At 39.0% G+C, this 23643-nt stretch overlaps 1 protein-coding gene and 1 long non-coding RNA gene across 2 annotated transcripts; both read right to left on the bottom strand.

Moving 5' to 3' along the window:
• Nucleotides 1–2168: 2168 nt before the first annotated feature.
• LOC123874852 lies at nt 2169–22683 on the bottom strand. The gene is made up of 3 exons (XR_006798021.1): nt 22674–22683; nt 16893–16897; nt 2169–2732 (listed from the first exon to the last, which is right to left on the bottom strand). It is a non-coding gene; the product is annotated as an uncharacterized LOC123874852 (long non-coding RNA).
• On the bottom strand, nt 9462–11983 carry LOC123874851 (zinc finger BED domain-containing protein 5-like). The gene is made up of 3 exons (XM_045920378.1): nt 11874–11983; nt 11587–11763; nt 9462–11483 (listed from the first exon to the last, which is right to left on the bottom strand). The coding sequence occupies exons 2-3, from the start codon at nt 11755–11757 to the stop codon at nt 9579–9581; spliced, it is 2076 nt and encodes a 691-aa protein (XP_045776334.1). The 5' UTR covers nt 11758–11763; nt 11874–11983; the 3' UTR covers nt 9462–9578.
• Nucleotides 22684–23643: the final 960 nt, after the last annotated feature.

The raw sequence follows: 23643 nt of genomic DNA, 5'->3' as shown, positions 1-23643 counted from the left end.
GGGTTGCTGCCGCAAAGAAAAGCTTTCCAAAAAGCTCACCAAAAAATGGATCCTAACACGTTCAATAGATCCAGATCCAAGATCATAATATGCTTGGCGCACACAGCTCTTTTAGGAAAATTTCTGACGGGCTACTGCAATACTCTTCTGGCAGAAGAGACGAAAGAATCCAAGCCTGAAGAGAGTCCTGTAAGCCAGCGAACAAAGTACTGAGCAATACTCTTCATGACATACCACCCTCTGATACTCATCTCTTTTCTGAAGGAAAAATATTCCGAAGTGATAAAGGATCAGGGGGGGGGGGGGGGAACAAAAGATCTTTTCGAAGAAAACTAGTCCCAATAATAAAACTGGGAAGAAGAACAGCCTCAAAAGGATACAAAAACTTTAAAGAATATAAGCCACAAAAATAACCGTAATTTTCGTGACTCTCGCTCAAAACAAGATAGTGGCACGTCCGGCACTCATAAAGCCAGGACCCCTCAAACCACTACAAAAAAAGCCCTAATTCGCAGTTATTTATACCTGGTCAGCTTGGCTTAAGGTTTGATCTATGGGAATCTTTAGAAGCATCAGAGACAATCTCAAATGTTATAAGAGGTTACTTACAAGGTTTTCTAACTGTAATATCGAATCGTATGAACCCAAAACCTCAGAGGACATGTCTAAACAAAGGAAAAATCTACTACTAAATATTGGTGCAAATACTTGTGGGGTACCGTATGGGTATATGTGGACTCCGTTAGATCGTAAAGGATACACCCAAGTTATGTACAATATTTTTATTTATCCAACTTGTTTTTTTTTTGTATATAATGAAAAAAAAAAAAAAAAAAAAAAAAAAAGTTACACTAAGAGTTTGTATTTACAGAATGTTATTTACACGGAACAGAAGTGTCCTGTTTACTATCGCGAGTCGTCCAAAAGGTGGACGCAACGACCGGCCAAGCAGGCGAATAGAACGAACTGAACACGGGGGATGTGGGAAAAGCCCTTTTATAGCCTCTCCCAATCTATCGTACTTTACCATTACGCTAAACCCAGTAAATACCGGTTCATACCGGTGGCAAGCTCCCAAGAATAGGCACGCAGGTGCACTTCGCAGGTGTTGTTCGCAGGTGTTATTCGCAGGTGTTATTTGCAGGTGCAATTCTTGGAATTGGCTTGCTGCGAATCACCATCGTCTAACAACAAACAGTTGCGCGACGACCTAACGCGGTCTAACCATCCTACAGTAGTCGGTCGCCACATCAGCCCCCCCGGAGACCTTTAGGGTCGATAAAAATCCGGGAACCTACCTTGGCGACCAGAGCGAGAGGTAGTTTGACATGCGGGTGGCCGTTCTGAAATCCTTAATACTCTCTCCAAAGGCAAATGGTGTTGGGTGGACGCTAAGCGATAATTAGGCAAATTAAACTTTGCGGCCAATGTAATCCCACTAGGCTTTCTGTATTACAGACGCATTCAGATTGCAGCAAAATCACTCTCGGACATACGGAGATACAAAAGGTTCCCGTTGCCGGATCAAATAAAGGAAGATCTGGTGGCTCCAAAATATGTATTACGGAAGCATCGAATATTCAAGTCGCCCCAGCATCAATCTTCATAGCCACCGACGCCTCAGACATCGGATGGAGTACTATAATAAACGGCATGGAACAGTCCCGTCACTGGAGTATCTATCAAAATCACTGGCATTGCAAGCAAAAGAAATTATGAACCTTATTCGAAGTGATTCGAATGAACTTAGAAAAGGTCTCGGGGAGAACAATCTTCTTTCGAACAGACAGCAGAACAGCGGCCTCCTACATGAGGAAACAGGGTGGGACGAAATCACAAAAACTCCTTAAGATTGCCCCAAAAATCCTGATTTTAGCACAGCAACTCAAAATCACTATTATTCCGAAATACCTGCCAGGCAGATACAACGGAATAGCTGACTGCCTATCGCAACTAAAAGGTCATCAAGAATGGCACCTCCATCTAACGATACAGAAGAGAATTTTTCAAAAGATGGACACGCCAGAAATCGACCTCTTTGCGAGCAAATCCTCTGCAGTAGTCTCGAGGTATGTGAGCGAAGACCACAAGGAGCTACAAGCAATTACCCGGATGCTTTCAGCAGGCAATGGAATTACAAAGTGGCTTGGACCTTCCCACCACCAGCGCTAATTCCACGTGTGCTGCAATACCTGAATGATTCCCAGGGACACTACCTCTTAGTGATACTGAAGTGGAAGTAAGCTTTTTGGAGGACCGAAGTGAAGAAGAGGGCACAGGCTTCCTACAGAATTCAAAATCTAAATGACCACCTTCTGGACTTACAAACAAACCTACAACCTTGGAACATTCAGAAATCGGAATTTGTTTTTGGAGGTATGGAAAGTACGGGCTGGTCCCATGAGATAACAAATTGGAGCGAATTGAAACGCACTATATTACAATCAGCCTGGAGACACTCCATGTTTAGAACCAACAGATCTCTTGGAGAGCATGGTTACAATGGACATTAGACAACAACGTATCTCCAAAGACCCCAAATCCCGGCGACTCAGCCAGATACTTAATTCATCTTTACGAAGTTAAAAAGTTAGCCTCAAGAATTGTACTGGTCCATAAGTCAGAAATCTCTACCTTCACAAAGCCTTGTAACACGTCTCCCCTAAGTGACCATCCATTAGTGAAGAAAACCATTAAAGCAATTTTATTAAAGAATTCTCCTATACGATGTCCTTACATTTTGGAATGGATCTTGTAAATTGGATTGGCAGAGGAAAATCCAGGTTTCCAGTTTATTTAAAATTTCTCAACGCGTGGTAACTTTGCTACTCCTCGCTGCAGGTCGTCGCATTCATGATTTAACTTTGCTCCACATAGACGCGGACCACGGTCAAATTACAAGAGAGCAAATCGTATTCTGGCCCTCTTTTGGGTCAAAAAACGGATAATGCGAATTACCAGCAATCGGATTGGTACCTGTCGAGGAGCGATAAGATTATTTTTGACCTCTGCTATTGGATACCAAAACTGATAAACAAATCAGAACAACAGAGGAAAGCAACCCCAACTTTAACAAACGTATTCATCACTACGCGGAACAGAGTCAAAGCAGCATCTAGATCTGTAATAGCAGGCTGGTTAAGGCTAATTCTGAAAGATGCTAAAGGCTGACAAAAAAGCCTCTCTCGGCAGTTTTAGGTCAGATGTTGCTACAGACAACTGGGTCAACAAAAACCTTGATGTTGATGAGGAACTACGCAAAGGTAATTGGCGTAGAAACTCAACTTTCTTGAAACACTTATTTAAGGAAGTAGAGGTTAGAACAAGAAATGTTATTGTAAATTTAACAATGTGTGATTAATAGTTTTTTTTTCACAATTTAGAATTATTATATCTGTGATTGTGTAAACGAGTACAAGTTAAAACTTATGACATTAACATTATGTTAGTGATTACGATGAAAGAATTGTATTAATCACTAAGAAAATAATATCTTATTTTCTCATTCCTAAATGGAACATAATCTTTAAGTGAATCATACTCCATACATAGTCACAGTACGCTAAGTCAGCGCCGGCAGATATTAAACATCTCAAGTGGGTCAAGCCTAAAGGCTCGAACACCTAAATAGAAACGTTTTTCCCCCGAAGGGTAAAAAACGTATATTTAGGTTTCAGCCGAAAGGCTTGACCCACCATTAAATACCTTACCGGCTTCACCTCGCTTCGATTCCTGAAATCGGTACTGAAATTAAAATGGCCGACACCACCTGCCTGTGCGCTGACTCCCCTCCACAAATCACCGAGCCGATACGGATCAATGCTCGGGTTGTGTCGTTACGAACTACTAGATGGCGCTGATGTTCTAAAGGGTTATCTCAAGTGGGTCAAGCCTTTCGGCTGAAACCTAAATATACGTTTTTTACCCTTCGGGGGAAAAACGTTTCTATTTTCGGAATTTTTCCTTTGCTTGTGCTATATAATACCTACCTACCTGGCAAATTTCATGATTCTAGGTCAACGAGAAGTACCCTAGTATTAAGTTTTCTTGACAGGCACGACAGACGGGCAGACGGACAGACAGACAGACAACAAAATGATCCTATAAGGGTTCCGTTTTTCCTTTTGAGGTACGGAACCCTAAAAAGGGAATGCTGGGTAATGTTTATGGACCCAAAATACGAAAAAATAGGTTTATTTAAAAATAGGCGATATAGCGTACACAAAAAGAACATTTTAAAATCTAACAGCGTTAATTAGCTAAGTCCTAGTTACTTTTGATTATTGTGGTTTATTCATTGATAAGATATCTATATACTCATATCGCTGGCTTTATTATTAAACGTATTTTCTATAATGAATGGAAAAATAACAGCTGCCTTTAAGACATCCTATTTCATATTTTTATGGACACTTGTAGTCCGATTGAAAGGGGCACAATTATAATAAATTATCATAACACATTTACCTTACATTATGTCATGACCGATAGTTAAAAGCTATGCTTAGCCGATAAGAGATATACTTAATTCATTTTTATGGGGATTAAGTTTAACAAACAACAATAAATTATGTTTTTTAAATCGCGTTAAATCATTGTTAGCGTTAAAATTATTGTAATGTTAATATACGCAATCCTTTTTAATTTTCAGGTTTCAAGGTCCAAGACTTTGCGTCGGGCATTGATGAGTCAGTTAAGACTTTTTTATTTATCTAACTACTAGCGACTCGCCCCGACTTCACAAGGGTAGCTTATTACAATTTTCATAGGGATCTCTAACTAAACAACAAAAGCTTATATAGCTTTCTACTGGTGAAAGAATTTTCAAAATCGGCTCCAGAGATTACTTCCTACAAACAAACTTACAAACTTTACCTCTTTAAAATATACGTATATGTAGTTTTAGGAACCAGAAGCGGATTTTATTAAAAAGAAAACAATTATTTAGCCAAAATACATGATTTATTTACAAATAGTTAGGTTATGTTTTTAACAAAGATTAAGAAAACGGAAATATGGAATCAACAAACAGAGATTTATCTTCTTATGATTTTACTTCACAATAAAACATTAGATTTTAGAATAATCAAATTAAAACAACAAGGCTTACTGCAAATTGCACCGATCATCAAAACGATCTCACCACTCGCTATCCGGCAGACCCAAAATCACATGACAGCTGCCATATTTATTCCGGTTTGATCGGGTGGTGTTGCTACTTGCGAAAAATCATGCTGGTTGTCTGTGACGGTATCAGGAGGTACCTAATAGTAGATATAAAAGGGGAAAAAACTATTGGAAGGATCAGGCTAAAATTTGGCAAGATAGCTATTATAACGCTAAGATTTTTGAAAATTCAGTCTCTAATGGGTGTGAAATATAGGTTTTAAAGTATACCTAATCCACATGAACGAAGTTGCGGACATAAGAAAAGTAGTGAGGTATATAACCGCAAGAGTTTGCTGGGTGACCCGTTTAAGACAAAACTGTTTAATAAAATCTAATCTGAGATAACTATAACTCTTTAAAGACAGACATAAGCCAATTTTTTGTCAGGGAATATACCGTGTATAAGAAATTGAAACTGAGCGCATACGAATTCGCGGGCAACAACTAGTCATACATAAATTAATTATTCATACAGTTCCGCCCGTACATGGCGAGGAGGGTACATGGGAGGTCAACATCAACACATTAAAATCACCAATAATTTGTAGATGGTCAAAAATTAAAAATAATGTGTCGAAAAAGGTAAAAAAGTCTTCCGCATTCTCGAGTTATGAATAAAAGACATCAACGCGTGCCTTTCCTTGTCGCAAGCTGTTTAGCGAACCATTACTTTGTATGAATTAGCATTTATTATCATCAATTTATAACGTAAGGTCGTAGGTTAAGCATATTAGTTTTCGATTTGCTGAGCGCTCGCGGTCGCGGACGAATAACATTATAATATGACCGACGAATAATATTACCATAAATACTGCTTTTATGTTTTATTTATGTCTTTTGCATTTGCAGACGTCATTTAGATACAATCCATTACACAAATATCAATGTGTAATTCAATATTTTCATAATAATTATGGACATATTAATTAATTATTTCCCTTATTATAATTGACTAGCTTTTTGTACAATACATAAATTTAAATAACGTACATAAGCCCTCAAGTGATAATAGGTTGATAAATTGTACTTAGGTATATAGATCTTAGACAGTTTTTCAAACACTTAAATTAGAATCGGTTTAAGAAATAATGAAATCTAAAGTTTTTAGCATTTAGCATGGCCATGGAGAGCTGTGATAGCCCAGTGGTTAAGATCTCATCCTCCTATTCGGGCGGTCGCTGGTTCGATCCCGGCACGCACCTTTCACTTTACGGAGCCTTGTGCGTTTTAAGCAACTAAATATCAATTGCTTTAACGGTAAAGGATACCATCGTGAGGACACCTGCATGCCTGAGAGCTCTCCATATGTTCTCAAAGGTGTGTGAAGTCAGCCAATCCGCACTTGGCTGGCGTGGCGGACTATGGCCAACACCTTTCTCATTCTGAGAGGAGACCATGATGGCGACGGAACGGAAGCCAGCCTAATACGTGTTCTGACACACACCTTGACCAGTTTTTTCCTCTAAATATTTTAGTGTTAAGTTTCTTGGTAGGTAACTACATGAATATAATCAATGCAATGCATACATTATTAACTGATTCCCCCATTTTATAATCCAAACAAGGAAGTTTAATTATTGTTTATGTATCACCAGAAGATACTGGTATGCAACAGCTAACAGCAGTGGCGGGCACATCTCGATAAGCACGGAGAAAGATCAAATATTTCGGAAGCCGACTTTAAAGTTTAATTACACCTCAAGCAGGGCATTCTTAATTTTATTGGTAATTCGGAGTATCGTAAAGATGTAGGAACAATAAATTTTTGAAAGATTTTATTGAGCCAGATGGCAGCGGTTCATTTATAAGTTATCTTTTATCAAAATAAATTGAAGTTGAGCCGACGCCGTGGCCTCTAGCATTGTTACGTAAGCATTTCAGTAGTTACATTTAAAGAATACTAGCTGACCCGACAGACTTCGTCCTGTCAAAAAGATTTGTAATGTGGTACATTGCTTAGACAACATTGAGTGCTTGTAATTTAATATGAACTTTATACCATAACAATAAAGCTCAAATTGACTACGTTTTAGTTAGAAATCATTTGTATGGGAAAAAGAAAAGGGCTATTTTTAGGGTTTTTCCAGCAATAATTCTAATTTTTCTCGCCGTAAAAACCATCCTTGAACTTCAACGAACATTTAAAAAAAAGATTTGGCCAAATTGGTCCAGGCGTTGTTGAGTTATGCGCTTACCAACACATTTTGCGATTCATTTTTATATTATAGATTTCAAGTGAAGTCAAAATTTCAATAGAGACCACTCACAGCACATTATGACAAAATACCTTTTGTCGAATGCACCACACGGATGTTAGTGCATGTATGTATGTATCTATGTATGTATCAAAAAACCGGCCAAGTGCGAGTCAGACTCGCGCACCGAGGGTTCCATACTTGGGATTTTTTTTTCGAAATTTTGCACGATAAATCAAAAACTATCATGCATAAAAATAAATAAAAATCTGTTTTAGAATGTAACGATAAATTCCTTTCAATATATATATTATGATCAGTTGGAATGTTACTTTGAAAATTGAAACAATTTTTTTTTGTGTGTGATTTAACCACAAATTCACGGTTTACGGATTTTTCCTTAACTTGTGCTATAAGACCTATGTATATAGGACCTAGGTCAACGGGAAGTACTGTATAGGTTTTCTCGACAGACACGACAGACGGACAGACAGACAGACATACAGACAACAAAGTGATCTTATAAGGGTTCCGTTTTTCCTTTCGAGGTATGAAACCCTAAAAAGTGCTATTTCTTGTATAATGGTACGGACCCCTTGGTATTCGAGTCCCACTCGCACTTGACCGACTTTTTCTTCCTAATAAGTACGTTGAGTGTCTTTTGTAAGTGAAATAGGCTAGGCTAGATCAGTTTTTTGTGTGAAGTTTCCACCTCTCTTCCCTCAAGGTCCACGCGGCGTGCCATCGATACCACCAGCTCCTCGACTGCGCCGCCTCTGTCATTGTTTTCATACATTTGCATACATTTACAATTTACATATTATTGCTAGTGGACGCGAGCGCGCAACGCCTAGTATTATCCTAAAATAGATCGAAGACAATCATATTATTATTCGATTCACTTAAATTATTCAATTCACTAATCGAATTCAAATTAAACACATAATTTAATTAAACGCAAATGTTAAAATTTTCCCACAAATTATATAATAGCATTAGGAATAGATGATATTAAAGCTGGTTGGAAAATTCGCTCAAACTCAGCCTTGAAACTTCAATGAAAGGTCGGGTTTTATTTTAATTTTTATATCAAAACTAGCTGATACCCGCGACTTCGTTCGCGTGGATGTAGGTTTTTTAAATTTCCCGTGGGAATTTTTTGATTTTCCGGGATAAAAAGTAGCCTATGTGCTAATCCATGGTATAATCTATCTCCATTCTAAATTTCAGCCCAATCTGTCCAGTAGTTTTTGCGTGAAGGAGTAACAAACATACACACACACACACACACACACACACACATACAAACTTTCTCCTTTATAATATTAGTGTGATTATTTGTAATAAAAATACACACAATTTATTTGTAATACGCACAATGCATAACGGCAGCGGTGTCCGACAGAAACATGCACCACGAGATTTGTAAGAGTTGTTTGTACCTATACTTTTAAGACTTTCTTTATAAATACAAGGAACTAGTTCATCAGTCACTCTGTCTCTTCTTCTTCTATTGCTTCTCGGGATGTTTCATGTTGCTCGTTGTCGGTCTATGGTGATGGCCACCTCTGCAACTCCCATCAAATACTGATTGTTGCCACGTATAGCACAGCTTCTAGTCCGGGCTGTGCAATAGTGTTTTCCTATAAGAGAAGATTACGGTTATCTATTAGCGCATAGCAGTGACAAATAATATAATCAAGAAGTGTAAAGGCGTTTTCGGCTACGCCTTTACACATCCGTGTGTTGGAGCTGGAGGTTTAACATGAAGCTGTGTGTTCGATGCGCAGTCCACACACTAGAACAGCGGTTCCCGAATTCTTTTGGCTTCGGAACCCTTTTTGTTTCACCATTTTTCGGCGGAACCCTAGCTTTTAGTAAGAAGTAAACTAAAGACGGAAATACACTTACATCTCGTGGCGTGTGGTAGCGCGCCAGAAGCATATCGGTTTCATACATTTAATATGGTTAAAGACATACTTGTATGCCTTGTCGTGTCACGTCCTATCAAATGTATGAAAACGTATGATCCTGGCGCGCCACGACATGCCACGCCACGTAAGTATATTTCCGCCTTAACAGCAACATTTTTTTTCGTGAAATCACACCATCTGAGGCTTTTTGGATTGGTGTCCGCAAAGTTTGATGTTAAGAGAAAGACTTTTTAAGATAAAAATATTTACTTAGTTAGAAGAAAAGGTAATTACAAAAATTTTAATGTGATGAATGAAATCTCTTCATAGTTTTCCTTAAAATTACATCGAAGTCAGGTTTTATGTCCGACAATTGGATGCGGAGGTCTGGTGCAGCATTCAACCTACTCCTAAACTTATTTTTCGTGTAGGCGTACGCTGAAAACCCAGCCTCGCATCTGTAAGTTGTCACAAATGGGAGTAATGCTATGATAGCTTTTTCAGCAATGCCCGGGTATTCGTTTTTCAGGCCAATCCAAAATTGACTCGGGTTCATGATAGCTTCAGATTCGAAAAGTTGTTGGAGTGTGGATGAATTTTTAATATCAATTAAATTTTCATATTCCAATACAGTCAGTGTTAAAGGTTTGGTACTAATCCTAAATGGATTTCGGACCCATTCAATTTCCCGTAACCGAAGCTTTTCTTCTGGAAAATATTCCTCCAAAGATGTTTTTAGGTTTGTCAAATGTTCACGTATACTTATCTCTACGTCTGTAGCGATTTGAAGATGATTATATTTTTTGAGAAATTGCTCAAGTAGTGGAAAACACTCATACCTTTTTTGTCCAAGACATTCAATCCACAAGGCGATTTTCTCTTTCAATGAAGATACTTTGTCACTCACTGTAAATATGGTTATCATTCTTCCCTGCAAAGAGCTGCTCACTGTGTTCAGTTTATCAAATATGTCAGCCAAATAAGCCAATCTCATCAACCATCGCTCGTCTCGTAACAGTTCAAGATAGCTAGCACTTGCAGGCGAAGGAAGGGTCTGTAAGAAAACTTTCAGTTCATCGCGCAATTCATATAATCTGTTTAAAACCCTTCCTCTGGAAAGCCACCTCACTTCCGTGTGTAGAAGGAGTGATTGATGCTGACTTTTCATGTCTTCACACGTTTTTTTGAATAGCCTTGACTGCAGTGGACGTGTTTTCACAAAATTGACGATTTGTACGGCTTGATCAAGGACTTGTTTTAAATCAGATGGCACTCTTTTCACGGCAAGAGCATGACGATGTAAAATACAATGACTGCTAGTACAATTTTGCGCAACAGTTTTAATTCTTGACACTGTTCCTTTTACTTTACCAATCATGGCTGCAGCTCCATCGCTGCATACATCAATACATTTATTCCAATCAATTTTGTTTTTTTTCATGTATTCATCAATAACTTTAAAAATTTCTTCTCCAGTTGTATTGGCCTCCAAAGGAGCACAGAGAAACAAATCTTCTTCGATAGATTCTCTGTATGGATATCTGACAAAAACTAGCAGTATTGCTAGTCCGGCAACATCCGTACTTTCGTCCAGTTGCATTGCAAATGCATTGCTCTCTTTCAATCTATCAATCAATTCATCTTCAATGTGGTCTGAAATCTTATGAATACGGTCAGATACGATGTTGTTCGAACACTGTACCGTTGCCACTTTCTTAGCTGAATCCTCTCCAAGCAAGCAGGCAACAACTTCAGTCATGCATGGTTTCAAAAAATCCTCGGCTATTGTGTGAGGTTTTCCAGCTCGTGCAATCTTATAACTTAGCATGAATGAGGCTTTCGTGGCGTTTTCATTATCAGTTTTTGCATATTTTTGTAAAGCGGTCACACCTGCTTGATGTACATCTCTTTGTCTTTCAAAAAAACTAATGTTTTTATTTTTGAGGTGAGGATGATTAGTATCAAGGTGACGCTTAAGCTTTGCAGGTGCCAGGGAGCTATTCAACAAAATCTTGCTGCAAACAACACATTTTCCATCAGGATTTTCAGCATTCCCTATCGGTATAAATCCATAGGACAGATAGGAGTCATCATATTTTCTCTTTTTTGAAGATATTCCCGCTTGACGTTCAGTATGGTCGGTAGTAGATGGTATCACTGTGTTTTGCTGATTTTGTTCAACAAAAGTGTCTTCCGTACCAATACCCTGAAAAAAAAATGCAATAAAAAACAGTTCGTATAAGCGCGGACACATACGTGTAACTTTAACAAATTGAAATAAATTATAAAAAATAGAATTAAGTTCTTACTGAACAACTAGCACCACTGGTAATTTCCGTTTTTTTTTCAATTGTCTCTCCTTCTGGTGAAGATGAGACTTGGTCAAAAGCTTGATTAGATTGATAAGTATTAACATTACTGTCCACAAAGCTAGCACCACGTTTCCCCTTAGCAATCCCAGGTTTTAGCCATTTATCCATCGTGAACTGTAAGTAAAACACAGCAATATTTTAGGCAAAAACGACCTGTTTTTGTGGAACTATTATAAGTAGCATTTGATTTATCATTATAATACGTAAAAATAATAAAAACATACCTGCTTAAAACAGTGCTCGTAAAACTATAAACAATCACTATCTAGGTACGGAATTTATTCTTAGCTTATTTTCGAGTTTTAAAATTTGGTATCAAAAACTTGATCACGTGCAGTCCTCGTCAATCGTATTGACTCAACTGAATGGTCGCAAGCTGCCGCGGTATGCCGCGGGCGGCGGGAGAGCGACGAACGGCGCGGGCGGTGGGAGGACGACGAGCGGCGCGGGCGGTGGGAGGACGACGAGCGGCGCGACCGGGCGACGCGACACGTGACACGCACAGCGTACCTACCTACCTACATGGCGCCTAAATGGAATTTTGGAATGCAATATTTTAAAACAAGTTGATTGAAAATGAATAATAAATTACGTCAATTTAATATTATCACAAGTGAAACGATTTACAATATGGAAATCTTGAATTTTCGCGGAACCCCTGAGGGTCTTTCACGGAACCTCAGGGTTCCGCGGAACACCTTTTGGGAACCGCTGCACTAGAAAGCATAAGTTTTTCCTTCTCAGCGCTAAGTAATGCCTCCTAGGCAGCCTATTTAACCCCCGGCCCAAAAAGAGGGGTGTTATAAGTTTGACGTGTGTATCTGTGTATCTGTCTGTGTGGCATCGTAGCTCCTAAACTAATGAACCGATTTTAATTTAGTTTTTTTTTGTTTGATAGGTGGCTTGATCGAAAGTGTTCTTAGCTATAATCTAAGAAAGTCGGTTTAGCCGTTTGAAAGTTATCAGCTCTTTTCTAGTTACTGTAACCTTCACTTGTCGGGGGTGTTATAAATTTTTAATTTACACTTGTTATTGAAAGTCTTCGAATAGCTATTTGATTGGTCGATAAATTTGATTGCCTACTGCACACAACTTTAGGTACAACTTTAGCAATTTTTTACGCAAAATGTTTTGTACTCTGTTTGGTTTTGATGGTAACAGCTAACTATAGCTAGCCACGGCTGGAACCGAGCGACTATTTGTCTTCGTTTGCAAAATGTATACTTATTTTATTTCTCGCGTCAAATGTAAAGCGAAGCTTGTAAATCAAGACAATACATCTGGAAACACGATCTATCCGTCAAGTATTCGTAAAACGTAAATAATTTAGAGTTGTATGACGAATGTAACGTTGTGGCGGCGGCCATCCATCGCTGCCGCGCCGCCGACTCGCGACGCTTCTTCAACATCTCTTCCTAGTAGGGTGGCCGTCAGTACGCGTTATTACAGGATCATACTAGTCTGTAATAAAATCAGTATAAAAGAGAAAGAGAGAAAAGATTTCGTTATGTATGTAGAATAGATTAGTTATAATAGCAGTCCCGCCTATTGCATGTACCTAAATATCTTCAAGGTATATGAATAGGCATCTTATAGGCAAGCAAAAAATCGAACCCGGGACCTACCACTTATAAGATAAACGCGTTCGCCGCTGCCAGGGAGGTCATCAGCATCACACAATTCGGACGGATCCTGTATCGTGTGTGCAGATGGTGGTGCTACTGCTCAGAGCTCGTGACGGCATGGTTCCGCAGACAGGTGAGGTCGGAGGCAATTAGTTTGGCGCGGCGTGATTGATTGTCGTTGTGTTCGCTGCTGCTAATGGTCATAGACTTGCTCTACATCGTGTTTGATCCAACCCGGTACAACTAATTCTTTCGATTGTCCAATTCAATTCAAGTCAACATTGAATCTTGCTTTTGATGATTGTTCACACTTATTATTTAAGCATGTGTTCAGAACCACAATTTGATAGAAACGCACGTTTAAACTAAATATAAATATCGGTATTTTTAACTAAGTATACATATTTTTAGCAAACCTTTAAGCATTTTGGTAATGAAAGTATATACTTACATATTTTGTTAGTGATTCTCTCAAGTTGTTATAGTTTTAGGTTTAATCATAGTTTAAGGCTTAGTTTAAGGTTAATATTATAGTGTATAAATAGTAACAGGGCTGGCACATGCGTCATAGCGCCTTAACAACTTACCTGTTTTCTTACATAGAACTTAGAGTATTCACAGAATTTTTAAAGCTAAATCCATCCAAATGAAATCACGACCATCATCTACTATAATACAACTCCTAACCTTTGGAGTGGATTTGCATTGCGAATGCGGTTCTGACTATCGGATCACATTTTACACGGATGATTAACATATTTACATCCGCCAGAGTGAAGCCGGGGTAATTTAATAAGAAATATAGAATTAAATTAAGCAGAGAGTCGTGATCTACTTACGTTGTATAACAATCATATGCGGCTAATCCCCCAAACGACAGACAGCACGAAGGTGATTCATTTGACCAAGATACTTAAAAAAAGATAAAAGATTCCAAGCGTGTGTCTGATATTGGACGAATTAAGTATTGCTGGAACGTCTCGGGGAGCCTAAACAACACTAAACGCACTTCAACTCAGGAGCATCCTTAGGAGATGTGGACTCCCCTGGCCACTCATGAGTGGACGGTTTTGCTGCATGCACTCCACTATCCCGTCCGTATAGGGAGCCCCAAAATTTATTGTTTTTTTTTTCTAATTTTGTGTGAAAATCTTAATGCGATTCACAGAATACATCTACTTACCAAGTTTCAATAGTATGGTCCTTATAGTTTCGGAAAAAAATGGCTGTGACATACGGACGGACAGACAGACAGACATACAGATATGACGAATCTATAAGGGTTCCGTTTTTTGCCATTTGGCTACGGAACCCTAAAAAAGATAGCTGTAGTTGTCTCTGGTACTAGCGAGATTGTTCCAAATACTGATTGCTTTAATGAAGCTTCATTTGGAACGATTCAAAGAATCAAACGATTAGCAGCAATAATATTATAAAAGACTTAATATAGCATACATTCGTTAGACATAACATACTACTCGATTTGTAATCCCGGGTGCATGACCTCCTTATTAAAGTACACAGCTCCACTACGAAAATCTCTATAAACCATTAAGGTATCTACTGCTCTCGTAGAAAAGGTGGTTTCAGCTTGTTAGCTTTGTTGATTCGGTGGGTCGTATACCGGATTAGACGCCTAATGCACTTAATTGATACGTCCGATATATATCAAAATATTATTAATGATAAAATAAAATGTAAAAGGAATGTGTTGTGATCAAACGGAGCGGAGTGAGATTTCGATCGCTGCAGCTAATGGTAATCGGAATGAGAAATATCGGTTTAATTATCTTAAGCCTCCGGTGTTTGTGCGACCATCCGACGGTGAGTGCAGCGCCGACCAAAACTGCGCACTCGCATGCAGCGAAATAAAGAGAGATCGCTAATTGTAACAATAATAATTAAAGTAAAAAAATCAACACTAATGAAGATGCAAAAACCCGTTGTGATTTTACCCGCCTGTACCAGAAGAAGTGTAGGTAATGATTTTCGAGTATATGACGTGTTTCACATGGTCATATTTTATAGCATAATTATTGTAGGTCATAATGATCATCATTAATCAATCATCATCAATAATTTATCGCCGGCTTATCAGTAGTAATACTGAGCACTAATCTCCTCTGAGGTTTTAACCGCCGTTTACCACGCTGCTGGCCAAGTGCGGTTTACCGATTAGCTTCTTCACACACCATTTGATTTGAGAACATTTGGAGAACTCTCAGGCATGCATGTTACCTCACGATGCGGTCCGACAGTAGGTATGGGGTAAGGACTCACCAGATCTCAAGTTATGTTCCTTTTCATTTGCACGTCGTTAGCGCAGTCCGACAATGTTGATGGAATAAATGAAATCGCTCGGATTAATCTCCCACTAATAACTGTGGTGGCATGTTGGCTATGTGGGCGTCGGGCTACATCTGGTGACCGCTGTCTTACCTTGGGATTAGAGTTCCTTTATCCAATTAGAAAAGAAGGTATCCGTAGGAGAACCAAATTTTAACCGAATCGATATTATAGTTAAACGGGTAGCGAAACTGAAGTGGCAATGGGCACAGAGTTGGATAAAAACAATATACCTTGGGATCTCAGGGTACTAGATCACCACCTGCGGGGCTTTCTGGTACGATCTCGCACAACAAAGCATAGCGATGGAAGATCCCCACTTGGTGACGTCAAACGAGTCGCAGGCACTTTGGCGTGTGTCCAACAGTGGACATCGTTCAGTTTGATATAACGAGAGTTCCTTCGTTTTAAAGTTTTAGTGTTTGGAATCAGGTAACTGTACAATAGACAAATAAACTAAACTGACAAAGTTTCCAAAGGTTCTGTTCGTTTCATCTCGTGAAACTATTAATTCATCTCGATAGATGAAGCCTCAACCCTCATAGTATTTCGTACTAGTATAAGTCCTAAATATAGACATAATATTTAGCGTGTGTCATGTACAGAACCTTGATGAATGCGTGGAAATACACTTGCATGTTAGTTTTGTGTGTTATCTGATGAATTTGTTTGTTTCATTTTGTTTCCACTCCGAAGGCAATGTTAACAAAATGCAAACAACTGCAACCCAATTTATATGTGATACAGACCGAATTAATGTAGCTCGTTTGTCTTCGGGATTTACTAATTCATTTCATTTGCATCCCTATCTATATTATGTAAATTAATGCTTTGTTACTTATTTGTTAGTGTTCTGTTAAAATTTGCCAAAAACACATAAAAATAAGGCTGTGGCTAAGGGTGATCGTTTGGTGTGCAAAATAAAAATAATATAAAAGTGTATAAATAGGTAGGCTATTGTGTCTGCGTTAGATGATACCTAATTGATAATATTATCCAAGATGTTTTACTTCATGTTCATTCTTATCATTCAAAGAGTTTCACATTATTAATACCTAGCGAAGAAACAGTGGGCCGGTTCCATGTAACTTCTTCAAGTATTGATTCACCAGGTCTCCTTCATCCGACAGGCTGCCATTCAAATGCCATTCGTCCAGAAGTTAATTTGGTCTCTTCATAAATTAAAAACAGGTCAAGTGCGAGTCAAACTCGTACACGAAGGTTTCCGTACCATCGTACAAAATTATTACTTAATTACTTATTACTTACAACTTTAACTTTTTTAGGGTTCAAAAGGAAAAACGGAACTCTTATAGGATCACTTTGTTGTCTCTGTCTGTCTGCCTGTCCGTCCGTCCGTCCGTCGTGTCTGTCAAGAAAACCTATATAGTGTGCTTCCCGTTGACCTAGATCATGAAATTTGGCAGATAGGTCTTATAGCACAATTGTACACGAATAAATCCGAAAAACATGAATTTGTGGTTACATCGTTAAAAAAAATTAAAAATGCGTTGAAATTTTCAAATTAGACATTATACATACTCAGTCAAAATTTCAACTGTCTACGGTTCATGAGATACAAGCTCGCTGACAGACGGGCGAACGCACAGCGGCGGCGATAGGGTCCGTTGGCATCCTTCGGCCACGGAACCCTAAAAACAAAAACAACCTGTACATTACGGTTATCAAACACCCTTTTCATTTGGCAGCGGGTTTAACAATCTCTAAGATTTAAAGCGACATTTTTATGAAGTCGAAATGGCGTCGCTCCGGGGACCGCAAAAAGTAAAACCCAAAAACCCGTCGCGAGCATTCCGCGGCTCCCTCCGCTCCGCTCCGCGCCGCTCCCACGCCGCGATATCGCTCTAATTAAACGTTGACTCATTTGACAGATCGCGAGGACTCGGGACCCGGAGGTAGATTGGATGCGGAATATTTGGACGACCGCTCATGTGATAGGAATGAGGTGGTCAAAGATTCTTATCTTTAGAGACTACATGCCCACCATAAGTTATTACTAGAATACGTCTAAATAATATATTATTCTTTGGACTATCTAAGTTCTAAAGTAGTGCAAGAGATACATAATAACTATTATTATGGTATGCCACAGAAGCAGGGGCAGGAGAACCATTAACCGACATAGCTAAACGACTTGTGAAGCTTAACTGGCGATGAGCAGGGCACATAGTTCATAAAAACTATAGACGGTGGAGTCCCGAGGTGCTGGAGGCCCCACACTTCAAACGTCACCATCTTGCGCCGCCATCCAGCAACTCTCTGCGATTTATTCGATTCTGTTCACTTCGTAGGGGGTCTTCCAACACTACGCTTCCCCGTACTCTCACTCTAGCACCCTAGGACCCCAAATATCTATTGGTTTTTAGAACTATCTACCCCGCTCATTACCACTTCAGTTTCGCAACCTATTGAGCTATGTCGGTTACTCTGGTTTTCCTACATTTCTGATTGGATCACGTAGTGAAATTCTACTCTAAGCATAGCTCTCTCCATCGTCCACTAACTAACTCTGACGATAGACAGACAGACATCAATCAAGTCGCTGGTTGGTGGCAGTGCAAAACTGTGGCGTGTGGAAGTCCCTACAACAGACCGATGTCTTTCGGTTGATGATGATGATGATGATCTCGGTCGCGGTCAGAAGTAGAGCCGTCACGAGTAATCGAAGCACTCGCCATCACGAGGGCAATAATCAAATTAATTAAACCACTCATTACACAAACGACCCCCGCATTGTTGCGCACGGCGCGGCGGTGTGCTTCGTACTTCAATTGATCACAATGTGTGATTGATTCGCTCCGTGATCATCGATTGTACGTGATCGCAGCGCCGCTCGCAATGATCGCCGCTGCAATTAATCATCGGGTCATGATCATTAACCGTTACAGGTTGGAAAGTGCACACTTCTCTAGTTCGATGACCGGCAGTCACGCCTAGGTTGCTAAAAATAAATAATTACTATTATAATAGCAACGTCTGTCTATCTAATCGAATAATCCAGTCATTTTCTGATTTCCTTCTTTCGTTTACAAAGGTTAAAGTTAGGAATGCAATTCAAAACACATCTATTGGCAGTTTAAAATGGCAGAAAAAATAACAACCGATCAAGTGCGAGTCGGAGTAGCGCACGAAGGGTTCCGTACTATTTTACAAAATATAACACTATGTATTTATCTTTTTTTTCTCTACTCTCTACCTATTATTACGGTTCATGTAATACCTACAGTCCGCTGACAAACAGATAGACGGACGGACAGCGGAAGCTCAGTAAGTAATAGGGTCCCGTTGGCACCGTTCGGGAGCGGAACCCGGAAAAGCATAATGGTATTACAAATAATTTACAGGGCTATAAAATAATATTGAAACGTGTATTCAAATACAATACCTACTTGTATTTCGATTGAAAACACGCAATTTAATCGTTTTTCTCTGGCAACTGTCATCGTACAATGCAAGTTACACGCTGTTAACAAATGTTTAATATGTAGTAAGATGCTGTAATCTCCAGCGAGGCATTACCATAACACTGCTCACGCGATATGCGCTGTCACGCCAGTATTTACAGTTTTCTTTCACGTGCCACCACACAATGGGCGGCGCCACAGATCAGGGAATTACCTGTGGGCGGCGGGCTTTGACAGTGTGAGGCGACCATATTATCAGTCCATTGTCAGCAACGAAGTATATGTCCAGCAGTGGGATAAGTGCGGTTGTACGCAATCTCCTAACTAAATTGACAGACCTAAAACAAAATTATTTTTTATAGGAAACATGAAAAGGAGAGCATCATATTTCTAAGGCAATACTTTAGAGATTGTGTACTACCGAATTAGCCACATTAAAGGTTTGGTCAAAATATGTAAGACATGGAGCTTATAACAACCGTGTGGGTCGCAGCCTTCACCACACATCTGTCATTCTGACAGAAGCCCCGTGCTCAAATAGTGGACAAAACGTTAAGAAAATATTACTGTAGTGCCTACATTATCATGATAATATTAAGGTGTTGATGATAAGGATGACTATCCTAAAGATTTTGATAGGTTTCCTCTTGCTTTTCTACCAGAAAACTGATTCAATCTTACAAATTTCTGGCGAGGATCTCTAACTATTTTTTTAACATAGAATCAGTTTTCTGTTAGTCAAACTATAGTTTAGGGACAAACTAACAAATTAAACACGAGATTACCAACAAACAAAACACAAATTAACAACGAATCAAAGACGTATGGGGCAGTGGTAGTTTGTAGTTTATTGTGTTTGTACGTGGTCCCCGCTGCTCCTACATGAGCGGGTGGCATTCTCCTAAACTCTTGAGGCTGCAGCTAACGGCTAATGGCTTCCACTCACGTCACGGCAATAAACACAAATTATTACAGATGTTTAGACCCCGCCTGAGCCACGGCTTCGGTTTGTTTGATTTACATGCAGCTCCTAAGATAACTCAAACCAACAACGGTTTCTTACAACCTCATCATTGCTTTCTATAAGCCTATCCTGCAATAAAAAAGTGATCTTATAAGGGTTCTGTTTTTCTTTTTGAGGTAGGAACACTAAAAAGTGAGAACATAGAGAGTGACCTGTTTGCGCATGCATCTGTGCACTACAATCTTGCGTAGTTAGATAGTCTCTGTCGAAATTCATTGTCATGGTCAAAATTCCTAAAAAATATTGTTCCTAGAGAACCATTTCTATAACATTATTTGTAATTCCGTGGAGCAGACTGCACAGTGTAGACACGAGACGGACAGCCGGTACAGCAGGAAGGAAATAGAACTAATAAATGATTAGAACATAAATGCAACTGTAAGAATCACGCTCTCCGTTTATCTACATGCGATAAGATCAGAGTTCGATGCCGGCTGTTGCAGCGCACAGCGACGCGCTAATGCACTGGTTCCGTGTGTGTGTGTGTGGTTCGGGGAACAGGCGAACAGATACAAAGACTGATAACGGGGCTTAGATCGGCGATGTTATCTAATGGGAGCTGGCATTCACACGAACTTCTATTTATTCCTAGTTAGATTTGATAGGTTTCTATTAAGGGCGAAAAGCGCTCACGTAGATAAGTAGTTGTTATCCATTATGTAGAAAATCTTAGCATATTCATTTTGCTGAAAATCAATTGTATGTAACTCGGTTTCATATTCAGGAGGTCGGGAGTTCGATCCCAGGCATGCACCTCTAATTGTACGGAGTAATGTGTGTTTTAACAATACTTGCAAGCACGGTCACTATCGTGAGGATACACTGTGTGAAATCTGCCAATCTGTAATGGGGCTAGCGTTGTGGACTATGGCCTAAGCCTTTTTATTCAGAGAGGAAATCCCTGTTCAGTAGTGCGCCGGCGATGGGTGATAAAAGATAATGTTATTTGGCGAGCGATATTCCATACGTTTTATTGACAAAAAACGTCAATAAAACGTTTGCAATTTCAGAACACGTAGGATGTTACGTAAATACGTTAGGTGCTTACATTCCTTTCTACCATTTCTCCAAATAACGAATAATTGAAATTTTTCAATATGTTTCAATATTTTCATATTTTGTAAGAAGATAATTATTAACACCAAAACTTTTTAACTCTCGACCTAAAAAGAGGGGTATTATAAGTTTGACGTGTGTAACTGTGTATCTGTCTGTGGCACCGTAGCGCCTAAACTAATGATCCGATTTTAAATGAGTTTTTTTTGTTTGAAAGGTGGCTTGATCGAAAGTGTTCTTAGCTATAATCCAAGAAAATCGGATCAACCGTTTGAAAGTTATCAGCTCTTTTCTAGTTACCGTAACCTTCACTTGTCGGGGGTGATATAAATTTTTAATTTACACTTGTTAATAATATTTTTTTAAATATAGAATAGGTAGGATTCCCTAAATAGGTATGTTAATATATCTACGAAATTACTAAATCATAGTTAACGAAATAAGTAATACCTGAATACAAACGCAACAAGAAACGCGGTACTTAAGCAGTTTATAGACAACAAATCATTATTACGGTTACCTACCATAAACTATCAAAAGGGACCATTAAAAACGAAACGCTTTTAAAACTAAATTACTTATAATAATTGATAGTAGTTTAAATTGACCGCGCATACAGCAGGTTAGTTCGAGAGTGTTGAGCGAGTGAAAGAAGAATAAATCAAATATGGCGAAAATAAATCTCGTGGGCGTAATCTGCTTCGACAGATGCAGCATCCTTCACGTTGAGAGAGCCCGGGGGAATCTTCAAATTACGAGACATAAACGTCGCTCACTTTATACGGAAGAGTCGGAGCTTTTAAATTAGATATCCGTATTTGGTGCGCAAACCGGAAATAACAAAAGCATTTAATCAGAAGAACAGTTGGTGGTAAATTCAATAGCCGACGGAACTTTCTATGCCTACTTTAAAAATAAATGGTTTTTGGTACCTATTGTTAAGATAACCAAAATTTCTATCACCATCTATGGTTCAGTTGACGAATCGCACCATTATCAACCTATCGCCAGCGCACTACTGAGCACTGGTCTCCTCTCAGAATGATAAGAGTTTAGGCCAAAATCTGCCACGCTGGCCCCGTGTGGATTGGCAGACTTTAATATAAGATGAATATTTTCCAATAATCCGTGAAGAAACCTACATGGTTGAAACTCCACAATCTCCTCGGGGTGTGTGAAGTCTGCTAATCCGCACTTGACCAAAGACCTGCTCAGTAGGCAAACAATGGATTGAATGATAATACCTACAAGATGAATGGATGTATGGAATAAAAGATGATAAAGCTAAGTTAAGTATGTAAAGCAGCGGCTCGATTGCGGAAAAACTGTATCACTCATTATTTTATTTTTATTTTATTTTATTCCTTTATTTGTAAACAACAGCGGTACAATTATTATAATTTTACATTTTAAACTACAAACAACAATTGAAATTATTACAATTTCAATTGCTGTGATTAGCTGAATTTATGGTTATCTTATTGCAACAAATCATTGTAACCAATAGTGAGCGAGCGTCAACCAATCAGACGTGACTGCAATCGTGACATTGTAGCTGTCATTGTACCGCAATCGAGCAGCAGTCGATGATGCTTGCTTGTTAAGATTAACAGTCGAGTGTCTAAATTGGACCACCCGTTAAACTTTCTTAGGCCTTTTGCAGCCAAACTTATGACGAGAAGTCCAAAGTTTGTGGTCCGCAATGGCTCTAATTCATGTAGTTAATTACCCCGCCGCAGCGACCTCACGACTTGCCGCTGATCGATCGTCGGAAAAAAGCGCTAATAAATAACATCGCCAATTGCGCCAATTTAACCACAATCACAGGTATTTACAATATTGTAAATTGTACATTGCGTTTTATCGCTTTTCCTACTGACCTGCTTTCTCCCGCGTCTTCATGTGTGTGGATTTAGGTTTTTAAAAATTGATCGTTACGAGACATTTTTAAAATTGGTACCTACCTAAGTCCGACAATGAAAATTTGTCCGACAACATGTGAATTGGCCGAATTGATCCACGAATTTTTCTAAATAAATATAAATAAATAAACAAATTCTTTATTTAAAGCAAATAGGGCTTAGTAATGTTAGTAATAACTTTGTGAGAAAAAGTCATGAATTACAATTATAATTGTGGCCTTGCCAACTAAACTAAACAGCCATTATGATTAATAATGATCGCAACACGAACTAAAACCGCGCGTAGCAGCGACCGAAGTCGTTTGATTGCAGAAAGTAGTATTGGGCTTTTATAAATACGTTTTAATTGACAGCTCTGATTAGGAGTCTACGGGAGATGTAGTATATCTGAGTCCAGGAGCCGCGGCGGCGCGGGCGAGGTCAGAGAGCGGTGACGAGTGGCATTGCTATACAGCGGGCTCTGATACTAATGTTACACAAAATTATACTAGCAGAGGCAGTCGACTTTGTCCTGTTTTAGATTTGTCTGAAGTGAAAACTGTCTTGTTGAGTAGATTTTTGGTAGGGGAAAACTTATGGGTTGTTGCGGCAGATTG

The sequence above is a fragment of the Maniola jurtina genome, chromosome 19 (assembly GCF_905333055.1).
Source record: "Maniola jurtina chromosome 19, ilManJurt1.1, whole genome shotgun sequence".
NCBI classification, from domain to species: domain Eukaryota; kingdom Metazoa; phylum Arthropoda; class Insecta; order Lepidoptera; family Nymphalidae; genus Maniola; species Maniola jurtina.
The sequence above is the reverse complement of the archived record's forward strand: the minus strand, read 5'-3'. Positions and strand labels throughout refer to the sequence as shown.

Coding starts and splice junctions, on each gene's coding strand:
- LOC123874851 (XM_045920378.1), bottom strand. CDS start 11,757: ATGGATAAATGGCTAAAACCTGGGATTGCTAAGGGGAAACGTGGTGCT. Junction 11,484..11,586: donor CCAGTGGTGCTAGTTGTTCA/GTAAGAACTTAA, acceptor TTTTTTTTTCAG/GGTATTGGTACGGAAGACAC.